Source organism: Manis javanica, chromosome 5, assembly GCF_040802235.1.
Source record: "Manis javanica isolate MJ-LG chromosome 5, MJ_LKY, whole genome shotgun sequence".
Taxonomy (NCBI): domain Eukaryota; kingdom Metazoa; phylum Chordata; class Mammalia; order Pholidota; family Manidae; genus Manis; species Manis javanica.
In genome coordinates this window covers 172,910,831-172,925,362 of record NC_133160.1, presented here as the reverse complement: position 1 = coordinate 172,925,362, position 14,532 = coordinate 172,910,831, and the positions used below count along the sequence as shown (strand labels likewise).

Here is a 14,532-nt window from a genome sequence, read left to right as displayed (position 1 = left end):
TGGGGGGCGCGTGAGGATGGGGGTCCACACCCCAAAGCCAGACCACCAGGCTGGAGGCTGAGAAGCTGCAATATTCACATTGTGGAAATCGATCAAGCTGCGAGCGTATGCACCATGCTTACATACCAATGAAAGGTTTCCCACGGGACGGACTAATGACCCAGACATGGAAGCTAAACCACAGAGTGCTTAGAAGACAACGCAGGGGCACATCTTCAGGATCCCAGACCCGGCAGTGGGTTCTTGGGTCCGACACTGAGAGCAGGAGCAACAACAGAAATAGAGACATTTTTTTCTCACAGCAATTAAACTATGTGCATCGAAGAACGCTCTCCAGAAAATGAAACCCTGCGGAATGGGAGAAAATACTTGAAAATCACAGATCTGATAAGGGTTAAGTGCTCCGAATACATACAGAACTCCTACAGCTCAACATCAACAGCAAAGAGGCACACAGTCCGATTAAAAAGTGGGCAAAGGACTTGAATAGACCTTTCTCCAAAAACATGGAGAATGACAAGTGTTGGTGTGGATGTGGAGAAATAGGAACTCCTGCGCACCGGTGGTGGGAACGTAACACGGTGCGGCCATTGTGGGGAATGGTTAGAGCCTCCAAGTGTTGAACACAGTTCCATACGACCAGCAGCTCCACGCCTCAGTACATAAGACTAATGAAGAGAAAGAACTCGAGAAATGGAAACACAGGTCCACCCAAAGAATGTCCATGTACATGAACTTTAGGGCAGCCTTATCCTCAATAGGCAGCGCTGGAAACCACCCAAACGCTCGTCAGTGGGGAGCGGATGAGCAAACCATGGTCTGTCCACATAGTGGAATATTATCCAGCCACGCAAAGGGTTGAAGTGCAGACGTGTGGGGCCCCCGTGATGTCTTGTGTCCTTATGAGACACCAGAACTCTCCACCACGTGAGGACCCGGGGAGAAGGGGGCTGTCAGCAGGCCGGGAAGAGGACCTCCCCAGGACCAAACAGGCTGGCACCTCGATCACGGACATGCAGCCTCCAGGGCCGTGAGAAATGACTATTGTTTATGCCATGCAGTCTGCAGTGTTTCTTACGCCAGCCTGGGCAGATGAGACAGGCTTACAGAGTCAAAGACAAAAGCGTCCTCCCCCTTGGGTCCTCCTGTACCGTCACCGCCATGATCTCTCCCAGCGGCAGCTGCAGCGGGGTTCCATGCATCAGAACACTGCTGTCCCCACCCGCCCCCGCTATTTCAGGGCCTCCCCCAGTTACTGTCCGAGAAGGGACAATGGCGCCTGGAGTTGTCATCCCAGCCACCCCAGCTCCTTGGCCTGGTGGGACTTGAGGTGGCTCAGATCTGAAAAGTACATTAAAAACCCATGAGATTTTGTAGGGCATGGCTTTAAAAAGGTGTCTCGTGCCTTCTGACAAGCGGCTGCACCCTTAATGAGACAGGACAAGGCTCATCAGGGAGGAAGCCTTCAAGGCCGGGAGCAAGAGGTGTTCCTCAGCCGCCACCCAGTCAGAGGGCAGGGTTCTGAGCAGCGCCCTTCAGACCTGCAGGGCGGGCCTGCAGCCGGAGCTGTGGCGTGTCTCTGGGCACCAGACATTCCCTTCCCACCCCTGCACAGAGGAGCTGCAGGCCCTTCCTCGCCTGGCTGGGAGGCACAGGAGCTGCCCTGGGCTGTCGGAGCCTGGCACACGGGAGGCAGGTCTCTGTGCCTCCCTAAAGCCATCTGTGGCTCTGCCACTCACTGGAGAGCTGGCTCCCCGGCCCTCCCACTGTGAGGGAGGGCCACCCGCACACCACACGGGCCCCTGACCCAGGCCCCCGACCCAGGCCAGCAGCTCCCAGTGCGCTCACGGTGTACTCATGGGCCCAATTTGAAGCTTTAGGAACTTCCTTGTTGAATGAGCGGAACCAAACCCAGATCTTAGAAGACGCGACCATCGGAATGCGGTGATGAAACAGATGTGCGGGGCAGCGAATCGAAGCTTTAGCAGGGGCAGCAGGGCTTTGGGGAGTTGGGGGCATCTGGCAGCCAGTGCAGAATGCCAAGGGGCCCTACAACCCAAGACCCCCAAGAGCAAGGCCCTGTGCGGTGTGCAGGCCCCAAGCCCTGGGCCTCACCCCAGAGAGTTTGGGGACATGGATAGTCTGTTTCACCCTTGGGTGCTCAGGCGCATGTCAGCCTGTCAAGGCTCTGAGAAGCCCTGCAGCAGGGATGCCTACTCAGCCCCCTGGCCCTGGCAGCTCACACCCGGATGGCAGGGAGCACCGCTACCCGATGCTGGCATCACAGGCCAGCACTGAAGGGTGAGGACCAGGACTCCCGTCAGCCAGGATGTGACATCAGGCTGAAGGCAGGTCACGGTGCGCGCGTGCCCGTGTGGGTGGGGGGTGGGGGTGCCTGCTGTGTCTCTGCATGCATTTGTGTGTGTGTGTGTGCGTGCACGTGACTTCCACATGCTAACAGTAGTCAGCCTGGGTGATGGCACTGACGAGGGACGCTTTCTTTGGTTTAGTCTCTGGTAAACAGGCATTCCTTCTGAATGTGCTTTTAGATTGACACATTCTGTAAGTTGTTTTACAAAAAGAGAAGCTGGGGCCATGGGAGCCGACCTCACCCATGTCCCAAGGACATGCTTTCAGTTGTCTGGAACATACGGCTCCTGTCCTCCTGGAGGCAGCAGCACCTGCACACAGAGGTAGGCGGCAAATGCCAAAGGAGGAGAGGAGGCGGCTTGGGGGGGTTGGGGCCCTAGGCGTAGGGGTCGGTCTGTCTGAGAGCAGAGCCCCTCCAGGGCAGGCAGGGGCCCCGTGCCTGTCATCTCGGTGACCGCAGCCCCCAGCCCAGGGTGGGGCAGTGTGGGCAGAGGGTCCACAGGTGAGTGGCGGGTGGAGAGGGACAGTGAGACAGGAAGCAGGGAAGTCGGGAGGGAAGGAGGGAGGGAGGGAGGAATTAATGAGCGGTCCCAGAGGGACCCTGGGCTTCTCGTTACCGTGGAGACGGGCAGAAGCACCCATCTGCCCCCAGCATCCCCCCAACCCTCACCTGTGCAGGGGAGCATCCGCTAAAACCGTGAGAATGAGACAGAGAACAAGGTGGGGCGGGGTGGCGGCAAGGACTGGACCAGGGACTCCCCCTGCTCAGCCCCCTCATCCAGCTCTGGTCCATTCGGTCTGGTTACGGGGCCAGCCCCTGGCAGTTCCCAGCCGCCTGCCAGCTCTCCACGTGGCGACTGCATCCAGAGGAGGCAGCACTGCCACAGAACCTCCCCAGGCATCCCCTGCGCCCTCGCCTCGTCCCCCACGCTCCCGGCCGGGCATCTCAGGGACAGCGGGGCAACAGGTACCAAGCCCCTCCCAGGTCTCCACTGGACCCCGAGGCTCTTCCACCTACAACCCAGCATGCAGCAGGCTTTTCAAGACAGATGCACCAAGACACGCAGGATGCAGGAAAAGATGTGGTACAGGATGCCACATACTTAGGAGTAGCTGCGGAAGGGGGAGGGAAAACACTCCATCACCGAATGCACATTTCATGGGCAGGCAGGCAGGCGCTGCTGGTGCCTGGCATTAAGATGGCACTCTGCCCGGCCGCCAGCAGACATGGCACAGACTGAGGGCTCCTGCTGGTGGGGAAGGGGGCCTGGGCTGCTCTCTGACTTGGGCTCTGAGGAGAGCAAAGCCCTGGGGCCGACCAGCATCTTAGCAGGCAAAACATGGTGGGGGGTGATGGGTGCCTTGGGGGTCTCACACCTGGCTGACCTGTCCCTGCTCCCAGCAAGCCTGCCCACCTGAAGCCCAGCATGGCCCCTTTGGGCCCCCCATTAACCCTCAGGAGTGCCTGGCCAGGCTTCCTACCTGCACAGGGTCCTGGCACCAGAGTCCAGTCTGCTGTGCCCCCACAGCCCCTCTCCAGTGCCTGCTCCCAGGACAGGCCGGCTGGAAGGGGGAGGGTGACCGTGGGGATGGACACGCTCAGCTTTCTGCCTGTGGTCTGGGTCTTTCTTCTTCAGCTCCTGCCACCTTCCACCTGCTGCTCCCCCAGGAGCCCTCTGCCCACCCCGCCGGGCAACGGCACGCTCTGGCCAAGCTCAGGCGGTGCCTCCTCGGCGGCAGCTCCCCTTCCACGGAGTGGGGCTCTCTCCGCCCGCCTGCAGCCGCCGCCTCGCCCCTGAGGGGGATGTTCAGAGCTTTGCAGAGGCTGCCGACTCAGCCGCGCCAGGGAGCACGGGGAACTTGCAGACAGAGGCGAAAACAAAAGCATCAATCTTTCCTGGGAGGCCCTTTATTCTCCACCTCAGATAAGGAAGAAAACCCCAGGCCTGGTTTTCTCCTGCTCCTTGCATGTAAGACGGCCCCTTTCTGACGGCAGCCAGCGAGCACCAAGAGGGGCCCCACTCCTAGGCACCAAAGTCCCGAATCCTGCATTTGTCCTGGCCTTACATACCAGACGTGTACACTGCAGACGGGGTCACCCTTGCCCGGCTGACCCCTCAAGGGGAGGCCTGGTGATGGACGAATGACAATAATGAGGACACCCCTGACCCCCACCGGTCACCACAGGGCCAGCACTGAGCTGGGGACACTGCCGGGTCTCGGTGAGGCCCCAAGGTTACCAGAGCGTCCTGTTATCAAGCGCAGGGCTTGCTCAGGGCCAGGAGGGGCAGGGCAGGCAGCGGGCTGGGGCGCGGTGTGTCCCCTGCCTCCGGGATGCAGGGAGCACGGCCGGTGCCCGGACGCAGGCCAGGCTGGACTCGCACCTGGAGCAGCAGCAGCTCCACCTGCCTGAGCCAAGATGTGCCAGTACGGTGATGTGCCAGTACGGTGCTCTGCCCGGCCTGAGGCGCACGCCCTCATCAGGGCACTGTGGCAGGCTGAGCCCTGCCCAGCACACGCTCCCCTGGGGGCACAGGTGCCGGGCGTGGGGCACCAGGTCGTGCCGCTCTCTGAGGGCTCGGGAGGTGTGAGGGGACCACGAGTGTGTGTACAGGTGAGGGGAGGCGTTGGTCGTTCCTGAACTTGGTGCTCGCCTGGCCGAGTTTTAGAGCCACCGACATTGCCGAGGAGAAGCACGGTTCAGAGACACAGGCGTGAGTCGGCAGGTACCTGGAGAGGGGAGAGGCCAGGTGCCGGCCGGGAGGAGCAGGCCCTGCAGCCCCAGCAGACAGCCCGGGAGCACGGTGCGTGGGGCCCTGAGGCTGGGAGGGAAGAGGGCGGGGTGGGCAGCAGAGGGAGGGGCTCGGGCGTGAGGGGGTGGGCCGCACAGAGGGAGACTTGGGCTGTTTAAAAGGTCACGGGGAGGATGCCCTCTGAGAGGGGCATGTGTATGCGGCGGGGGGAGGAAGGGAGGGGGGGGTCTGAGGCTCTGGAGAAGGCGGGAGGGATCTGACCCAGCACAGGTGGGGCCTGGGGGGCAGGGGCAGGGCCCAGCACGGGGGCGGGGCTGTGGGGAAGCCGGGCTGCGCCTGCCGGTGTCAGCAAGGACAGAGAGGGGAAGGGCACATGGACAGCCCGAGGACAGCCCCGAGTCATATCTGTCCCGTTCCCCCTGTCAGGTGGAAGATAAGGTCACCAGTGGGGAGCGAGGGCCGCAGCCTTGGAGTGGGGGGGAGGTCTGGGATAGCCTTTTGGGGGAACAGAGAGAAACACAGTTCGCGTGACAGAGCAGTGTGGCCTGACCCGTGTCTCCTCCGGAAGAACCACCCCTGATATTTACCCCACTGCGGGTACTGGGCGAGGATGCATCTCTGACCACATTCAAAGCATGTGGGTATAAATATTAATATGATCATTACCCAAGAAAATACAAGTCGCTCAGCAGACAAAATGCCCACAGTGTCACTGTGTGGCCCACCCACCAATCAGTCAGGAAACACGACAGGCTGGTAGGTTTAGGAAGGATAACTGAAATATAAGAACTCTGGCTAAAGATGACCAAAAATAAGACCCACCATCACCAGGGATGGAAGGAAGGCAAATCGAAGTGAGAGGCCGTGTTCTCACTTAGGAGGGTGGCACAGGATTTCATAAAGTTCACACCCACTGTGAGAGACGCGACACATCAGAACCCACCGATGAGAATAGCCTTTCTGGAAAGCAATTTCTAAGTTTAAAGAACACTCAAAAAGTTGGTAATTGTTGCCTCAGCTTCTACATTTCTGTGAAGAAATGGTTCTCAAGGAAAATTAGAAATGTAATTTTAAAAAAAGATGTTCATCTCAGTGTTATTTATTGCAGTAATCTGTCCAACAGTAACGGATAGGCTTCACAGATTCTGGAACAGTCCGGTGAGACACCACACACAGTGAAGCGTGCTCACGAGGACGGCCTGAACACTTGTGCCGTGAGAAAGGAGCCTGTCCGGGGCCACACCTGTGCGATTCTGGTCATACGAAATGTCCAGAACAGGGAAGACAGCACACAGACAGGGGGCCACCAAGGCTGGGGTGCAGGGGAGTGAAGGCTGGGCATCAGGTTCTTCTCCAGGTCAAGGCACCCCCTAAGGTGCACGTGGGCCCTTGCACAGGGGAGTGAAGACAGAAGGGCGCCGCATAGCACACTTGTAAAGGGTGAGTGTGAACTGTATTCCAATAAAGCTGCTTTTGAAAAGACCCATAACACAAAAAACAAAAACATGGGACTCTGTTAAATGGGAAACACCATGTGAGAAAATCAGGATGTAAAGCTGTAGAAACAGTTTGCTATCAACGGCGATGACATGGACAGAGACCCTGGGAGGAAACCTCCAAAAGGCTTGGCTAACTATGGCGGCATCAGTAGTGTCCCCACTGCTGTTTGCTGAGCCATGAGCTGTGGCCACATGTGTGCCCAACCTCTCAGCAGAGGAGGGCGGGACCCCACGCGGAGCCTGGGACGGGCCCCAGGTGGCCAGGAGGGCAGCCTGGCAGGACTGCCTCCTGCAATGGGTGTGAGCTGGGCCCCGTACACCGCTGTCCCTGCTGCCTGGGAGTCAATGTAACTTCCAAGAAAGCCCCTCGGCATCCAATGTGCAATTTGAAAGTTGGATTCTGAGCCCCATTACGTGCTGGGTGCTGCTGTGGGCGCGGCAGGGCCAGAGTCCTGGGAAATGCAGGGGTAGGCTTGTCTAGTCCCACCTGCTCCAGGCTGGCCTCCCAGCCTCTGGCCTCCTGGGCTGGGCAGCTGCTCTAGGGAGGAGGATCTTTGAAATGCAAATCTGATGGTATTCCCTGGCTCAAAGCCTTTGTCAAGGACGGAGGGTGGGGTGCGGGCTACAGCCTCACCCGCCCACCTATCCACCCACCCCAGCGGCTGCTCCCACCCTTGGCTGGGCCCCTGCTCTGTCCTTGAAGTCCTCTGGTCACCTGCACCCTCCCCCACAGGCTATGCGCACGCCCAGCGAAGGCCAGGTGGGTGGGGCTTGGTCCTGGGTGTCCCCTGGGATTTATCTTACCGACCGAATGTAGAACGGTGCATAACACACGCTGTTTTCACAAAGGAACACACCACGAACTGCCACGCAGATCAGAAACACACTGCCCGCCCCTCACCCCCCTCACCCCTGCTGCTCGGCCTGCCGGGCGGCCACTCAGGCTCCTGTGGGGGACACGGTCCTGCCTGCCCCACTCAGGACCCAGATTCTCCAGCTGGACACCAAAGGGCTGGGCTGAGGGTCTCGAGTCCTTCCTGAGAGAGAAGGTTATGGGGAGGGTTTCCTGGAGGAGGTGGCACTCACTGAACAGGTGAGGGAGGCTGAGGCAGGCATCCCTGGCAGAGATGGGAGGACGGGGAGGCAAAGGTTCGGGGTGTGGGTTTGTGCACACACACAAATGGGGGACCCCCAGGACCCCTCTGGGTCCCCACAGTAGCTCCCTGCGGGCAGGTCAGCCTCAGGAGGTGGAACAGGACTTGGCTCACAGGGCACAGTGCCCCGCACATGACCCCAGGCCTGCCCGGGCTGGTGCCTACTGCCCACGGGCCGCCTTACCTCCAGCACGTGCCCTGTGATGTACTTCTCACAGGCGTCACAGCGGATGCCAAACTGGGTGTGGTAGTCGGTCTCGCAGTAGGGCAGCCCGTTCCTGCAAAGAGACAGGCAGTCAGGATGGCGGGGGCTCACTGTGAGGACCCCCAGATCCAACAGCCCCTGACATGAGCGAGACCAGGACAAAGGGGAAAGGCCTGCCCCCTCCTACTCCAAATACTGATGCCAGCCTGACAGCTCACAGCACTTCCAGGCTCCGGCACGGCGTCCCCGGCCACGAGCCCCGGGAGAAACATCGTGACGCTCGTACCATTTCACAGGGGGAGAAGCTGAGGCATGGAGGGGGGCCGGCGGGGGAGGGAGGGGCTGGCGGCCGCTTCCAGAGGCTGCGCCAGGCCAGTAAAGCCACGCCTGGGAAATACAAGATGTTTCCAAGACATGGCTCTTCTGGCTCATTCTGTCCCACATTCAAGAACTGGGTGGGAAATAGCCCATTCATTCATCAGGGAGCTTTCTGCTCCTTCCAGCCCGGGGCCGATGTGGGCCTGAAAGACGGTATGACTAAGGTGCCCACGGCAGACGGCGGGCCTGAGGGGTGCGCTGGCGAGGGGTGCACACATCCCAGGTGGCAGGTGTGGTGGGGCGGGGTGCCCCGCATTGTTCCCAGGTGTGGCGACAGAGGCGTCCTGCGCACGAAGGACCAGGAAGGCCACCGGACGATGCGTCCGTTCTCCCCACGAGCATTTACGGTGTGGCCCCAACACGCCAGGTGCTGTTCCTGGTGCTGGGGCACTAGTGACGAGCGAAACATCACCCGGTGTTGCTCCTGAATACTTGGCAGCCTTGGGTGAAGTGCCGAAACACGAAGCTCCAGGAGGGAACCGGGAGGGAGAGCTAGTGTCGGGGCTGCTGACGGCATGCAGTGCAGCTGTGAGGTCTGACGCGGCGCCTGGCAGGGGCTAGGAGCTAATTTAAAAGTGACTGTAGGCATCGCCATGAGGTCAACACAACAGGACAGAAGGCAGTGAGGAGGGGATGGACAGCCCAGAGGGGGTGCAGGGTTTCTGGGTGGCCATGCTCCGTGTGGTGCTGGAGGGCAGCAGGGTGGTGGTGAGCAGACTTGCCACGCCCCCACTCTGTGAGCCTGGGCAGTCACCCAACCTCTCTGAGCCTCAGTCTCCCTGTCAGTAAAATGGGAGAAATAACAGTAAGGTCTAAACAAGAGAACGTGTGGCCAGCTTCTGGCACACAAAGGCACTTGCCAATCCGAGGCTGAGGCCACTGTCATTGCTAGCCACGGCTGTCCCCCTGCCCCAGGCCTGGCCCAGCAGAAGTCGGGTGTGTGGCACTCATGGGGGCACCGGCTACTCCAGGGCATGGCCCCTCCCAGCACTGCTGAGGTTGTTGGGCTAGTCCCAATCTGGTTTTTATTTTCACACAGCACCCAACAGAGGGTAAATTTCTCCAGCTGATGGGAGGCCGGAGCTAAGGGCACCCTCTTTTCTGCAGGAGGCAGGGATGCCTCCAGGAGGGGAAGGTGTGTGGGGTGACCAGGCCCTGGGGCCACGTGGCGGATCAGAGAGAAGGAGCCCTTCCTTAGGAGAGGAAGGTATAAATTGGGCCCTCAGGATCCACTCCCAAATGCCCCCACTCTTCCCCACGTACGGGTGTGTGCGCAGCAAACCCAGGAGTTTCAAAGCTAACGTGTCTATGGCAACCCCTGCGCGCCCCACTCTCAGCTCTGGGTGGCTCGGGAAGCTGCTCAGCCACCTCCACAGTGTGGGTGAGTGGCAGCGCTCTGGGCCCTGGCATGCTGTGTATTTAAAGGGCTCTGTCCCCCCACTGCCTTTGTGTGAGGACATCCCTTTCCTTACATGATGGGCAACAGGCCCTGGCCCGGGTGGGGAGCGGTGGCCAGAAACTCACCCAGCCTGATCCAGCCGGGATGGAGGCTCATCTTGGTTTGGGGACTTGTACTGAAAATGTTTTATTTTGAAATAATTGTACAGTCACATAAGAAACAACACAGAAACACCCACCCAGGTACCCCCAACAGTGATGTTGAGCACAAGTGGAGTCCAGATCAACCAGGACACTGAGACGGGGCTGTCCAGCCACCTGCTTTGGACTCCTCCACGGTGACACGCACTCTGTGTGCCTGTGTGCACGCGTGCGCATGTGCGTGTGTATGTGTTCCTCTTTTTCACTCCACACTGTTTTATTGCATGGAATTTTCTAGCCCACTCAGTTCCTGTAGTGGTTCTGTCCCCTCTGTGGCATGAAGACCTAGACAATCTTTGATGGACGTCATCAAAAAGCCCTGACAGGCAGGAAGGAGCCCGCCCTGTGCTCAGAGAGCCGTTCATCTTCATGCAGCCCTCAACTCTTCCCTGGCCCACGCTGTTGGGAGCTGACCAGTCTCAATGCCCTCATCTCTGGGATTAAATACAGCCCCTGACCCCGCCGCCTCCCAACAAACCAGCTTCTGCTGCTCAGGCTGCGATCTCCCAAGCCTCCCTCACACTGCCTCCTGGGAGCATGTGCTCTAACACCCCGACGCAAAGCAGCCATCACTGGGTCCTGACCACACGTCTGGGGACGCTGTCAGCCAGTGGGACAGCCCGGGGGCTCGGCACTGCATGGGATGCTGTCAGCCAGTGGGACAGCCCGGGGGCCTGGCACTGCACGGGACACTGTCAGCCAGTGGGACAGCCCGGGGGCCCGGCACTGCACGGGACGCTGTCAGCCAGTGGGACAGCCCGGGGGCCTGGCACTGCATGGGATGCTGTCAGCTAGTGGGACAGCCCGGGGGCCTGGCACTGCATGGGACGCTGTCAGCCAGTGGGTGCAGCCTAAGGGCCCGGCACTGCACGGGACACTGTCAGCCAGTGGGTGCAGCCTAAGGGCCCGGCACTGCACGGGACACTGTCAGCCAGTGGGTGCAGCCTAAGGGCCCGGCACTGCACGGGACTCTGTCAGCCAGTGGGACAGCCCGGGGGCCTGGCACTGCATGGGACGCTGTCAGCCAGTGGGTGCAGCCTAAGGCCTGGCACTGCACGGGACATTGTCAGCCAGTGGGTGCAGCCTGAGGGCCCCGCTCTGCAGAAGTGGAAATGTGGAGCTACGCTGCCACCCCTGTGACCACGGAGGTTGGTCAGCCCCCCTTCCCCGCTCCTGACATCAGATGTTGTCCACTTTGCATTCTGCAGGATATCCAGGTGCCAGCAATGGGGACAAATTCAGAGGGAGAGTGGCACCCAGGGGTGGGGGCAGGAGGCATCTGACAAAGTCAGAGATGGAGGTGGTGACATGGCTCCATCGGTCTTCAGACTCAGAGCTGCATGCGGGCTCTGTAAGCGGGGAAGCAAGCCTCGCAGGGGAGGCACCAGGCCGCGGCACAAGCACAGCCGGCTCTGGGCCAGGTTTCCTCGCCTGGCGGCGGGACAGGAGTGGCCAGCAGAAGGCCCATGAGGCAGGCAGAGGGGCTGCACAGAGACGGTTGGCTGCGGCCCCCACTCACCTGCTGATGTACTCCGCAGTCAGCTGCTTCCCGCACGCCTTGCACTTAAAACAGCCCAAATGCCAGTGTTTGTCCAAAGCCAGCAGGGACTGGCCATGTTTGATTTCTGTGCCGCAGCCCGCACAACCTGGAAGACACAGAAATGTGCCACCTCAGAGGGGTCTGAGCTTTCATTCCACTCTCACCACCCCATGGCCCTCCCGTGGCCATCGGGCAGCGTCCAGGACACAGGACACTCAGTCCCCCTGCCTGTGTTCCTGCTCCAGGTCTCAGCCCAGGCCCTGGCCGGCCCCCCACGTCGGCCCCTGGACTCCTCCCCCGGGTGGCTGGTGCTCCCCATCCTGTGGTCCCTGCTCTGACCCTGTGACCTGCCTCCGCACGCCCCCTCTGTTCCTCCCAGCCACACCCATCCCTGCTCAGTGCTTCTGGAGACCCAGGTCCTCGCCTCAGCACCTGCCACCAGGTCCCTCCGGCTGTGGGTGGCCACACTGGGGGATCCCACAGTCCAGGTCACATGTGTGAAGGGTGAGGGTGGAGCAGGCCAGGGAGCCTTTGGGGCACAGAGTGGTAGCACAGCCCGCCTGGGGTATTTGTATGTTCGAATGTGTGTATATGTGTGTCTGTGTGCGCATGAGCATGTCTGTGGGCATGCACGTGAGTGTGTGTCCCTGTGTGTGCCCATGTTGTGTCTGTATATATCTGGGTCCATGTGTGTGTCTGTGTGTGTTGGGGCTGGACAAGGACAGGGCCTTGGGAGCCCCTTGCAAGGTCCTGAAGGGCACAGACGAAGGGGGCATCTGGCGAACGGCCCCATGCCCACAGGGGCCTTGTACAACCCACAGGCCCAGCCGAAGGGCTCATGGGCTGGACAGGGACCCCAGGTTCCAACATGAAGGAGTGGGGCCCAGGGCCTGGCAGGCTTGGCTGCAGATCCCGGCCCCACGCGCAGGCCATGCTGGGCAACGCTTTCCCCGTCGAGCTGGTTTTCTCTCCAGAGGACAGTGGTGACCACATACACGACAGATGCACACAGAGGACTGGGCCACGCCCGCACAGCCAGGCGCCCGCACAGCCAGGCGCCCCGCACAGCCAGGCGCCCGCACAGCCAGGCGCCCCACACAGCCAGGCGCCCCACACAGCCAGGTGCCCCGCACAGCCAGGCGCCCCACACAGCCAGGCGCCCGCACAGCCAGGGCAAAGGGACAGGAGCCGCCTGGCTGCGGAGGAGGCTCAGACGCTGTGACACACGGTTTTGCCCCTCTCCTTGGCAGAGACCAGCATCATATTATCTTAAAAATAAAAAATATTTAAAACCCACAAAACTGTGGGTCAAACTGGCTTCCTAAATCATCACACCTCAAATCCACATGTTCCTTCAGAAAACACCGGAAAACCAGACTCAAGACCCTGGGCTGTGAGCAGCTTCCGCTCATCTCAGGACCCTGGGCCAAGCACGGGCTGAAGCCTTAGCGAATGAATACATGTGTGCGTGAAGGAATGAATGAAGGAGAGAAGGAAGGAAGGAACAGGGGCCAAGAGAAGGCCCTCCCGTTCAAGTTCAGGAGGCAGCCGAGCCCTCCCCAGCCCACCTCCGGTCCCCGCAGGGCAGAGACACGCTCCTGCACCCAGACCCGAGCGGGCAGGCAGCTCGCCGTGAGTGCCTCCGTGCAGAAAGGGGAGGTTCCCGTGGCCGGGATGCCCACCTGGCCCTGGTCGGCTGGCTCACTGCACACATGTGGGCAATGCGTTGTTTCTGACTCTATATAAAGAGCTCTGCCCAGTGCTCTGGGCGACACGATGGCATGGCTGCAAGGCTGCAGGAGAGCAGAGCAGAGGCTGGAGTGGTGGCAGCGCAGAGGACAGAGGCCCAGGGGATGGCTGTGCGGGCAGAGAGGCCCAGAGGCAGAGACCGGCTTGCTGCCTGCAGACTCGCTCTGAGTGAACAGGATTCTAGTGACTGACCTGCCACTGTGGGAATAAAGTTGGGTATAAACCCTTTCACCCCAAGAACATTCTACTGTCATTTCTTTGGTCACATTGAATCCACAGTGAACTTGTCTGGGGCTGAACCCATTGGCAAGACAGCCTCTCAGCACAGGGCAAGCCCCAGGGGTGCCCGGGCAATGCATGGGGACCCTTTTGACTGTCACGCCTCCAGGCAGCCCACACAGAGTCATGGGGGCTGAGTGTCAATCATGCCGAGGCTGAGCAACCCTGCTCTAGGCCGTGGTCTGCATCTCTGTGAACGGGCTAAGGAAGGGAGCACAGAGCGCACAGCGTGGCGCTGCGGTTGGAGGGGAGGCAGGGTAGGCGAGTGTTAGGGACACGGCCCTGGGAGCCAGGCTGCCCCTGCCGTCTGTGTGACTTCAGGAAAGTCACTGGACCTCTTTGTGCCCAAAGAATGGGGACACACTTCATGGGATGATAACAGCACCAACTTCACGCGGTTGTTACAAGCATAAGGAGAGCAAACATCCACGGGCCCAGAGCACGGAGGACACGTTTGATGAATGATGACATGCATGTGGGGCTGAACGCTCTATCACTACAGCTGCCACAGGGGAGGCTGGCAGGAGGCCCAGGGGCACGCAATGGGGGAAGGCCCCTGCTCTCTGCAGGACTCCTGCCCCAAGGGCAGTGTGCCCCCCAGGACAGGAGCCAGAGGCCCCTGAACATGCCCCAGAGGCTGCTGCAGGGCAGGGGGACCGACACCAGCCCGGCGCCTCCCTCAGGGCAGAGTCCCACTGATAGTGACCCCTGACGAGGCCAGAGCACAGCGCCATGCGGGCTGTCATGGGAACAGCAGTGTCTGGACATATCTGGGGCTCAGCATAGCTATGCACACTTGGCAAACAACAGCACAGAATCTTGTGTCACAAACCCTGCTGACTACAGTTGTCAACAAGGGGGATGTCCCAAGGAAGTATGCCCCCATCGCCAAGAGTCAAAGCTGGCATCTGCTCACCCGTACACCCTGGGCCTGATCTGCCGCCACAGCAAGGGGACAGGCTTACGCCTCTTCCCTGGCATGGCCCTTCTAGAAACTTCCACATAG

At 60.3% G+C, this 14,532-nt stretch overlaps 1 protein-coding gene across 25 annotated transcripts in view; it reads right to left on the bottom strand.

Moving 5' to 3' along the window:
- The window catches only part of ABLIM2 (actin binding LIM protein family member 2), a 142,208-nt gene that overhangs the window by 70,659 nt on the left and 57,017 nt on the right, over positions 1–14,532 (bottom strand). For all 25 annotated transcript variants that reach the window (XR_012131893.1, XM_073238004.1, XM_073238021.1 and 22 more), the window contains exons 5-6: positions 11,478–11,604; positions 7,961–8,054 (exon numbers count right to left, since the gene is read on the bottom strand). Coding sequence is in view for 24 of the 25 variants with exons in the window: in XM_073238004.1 (XP_073094105.1) it covers positions 7,961–8,054; positions 11,478–11,604 (221 nt within the window). In the remaining variant the exon portion in view is untranslated. The remainder of the gene's footprint in view (positions 1–7,960; positions 8,055–11,477; positions 11,605–14,532) is intronic.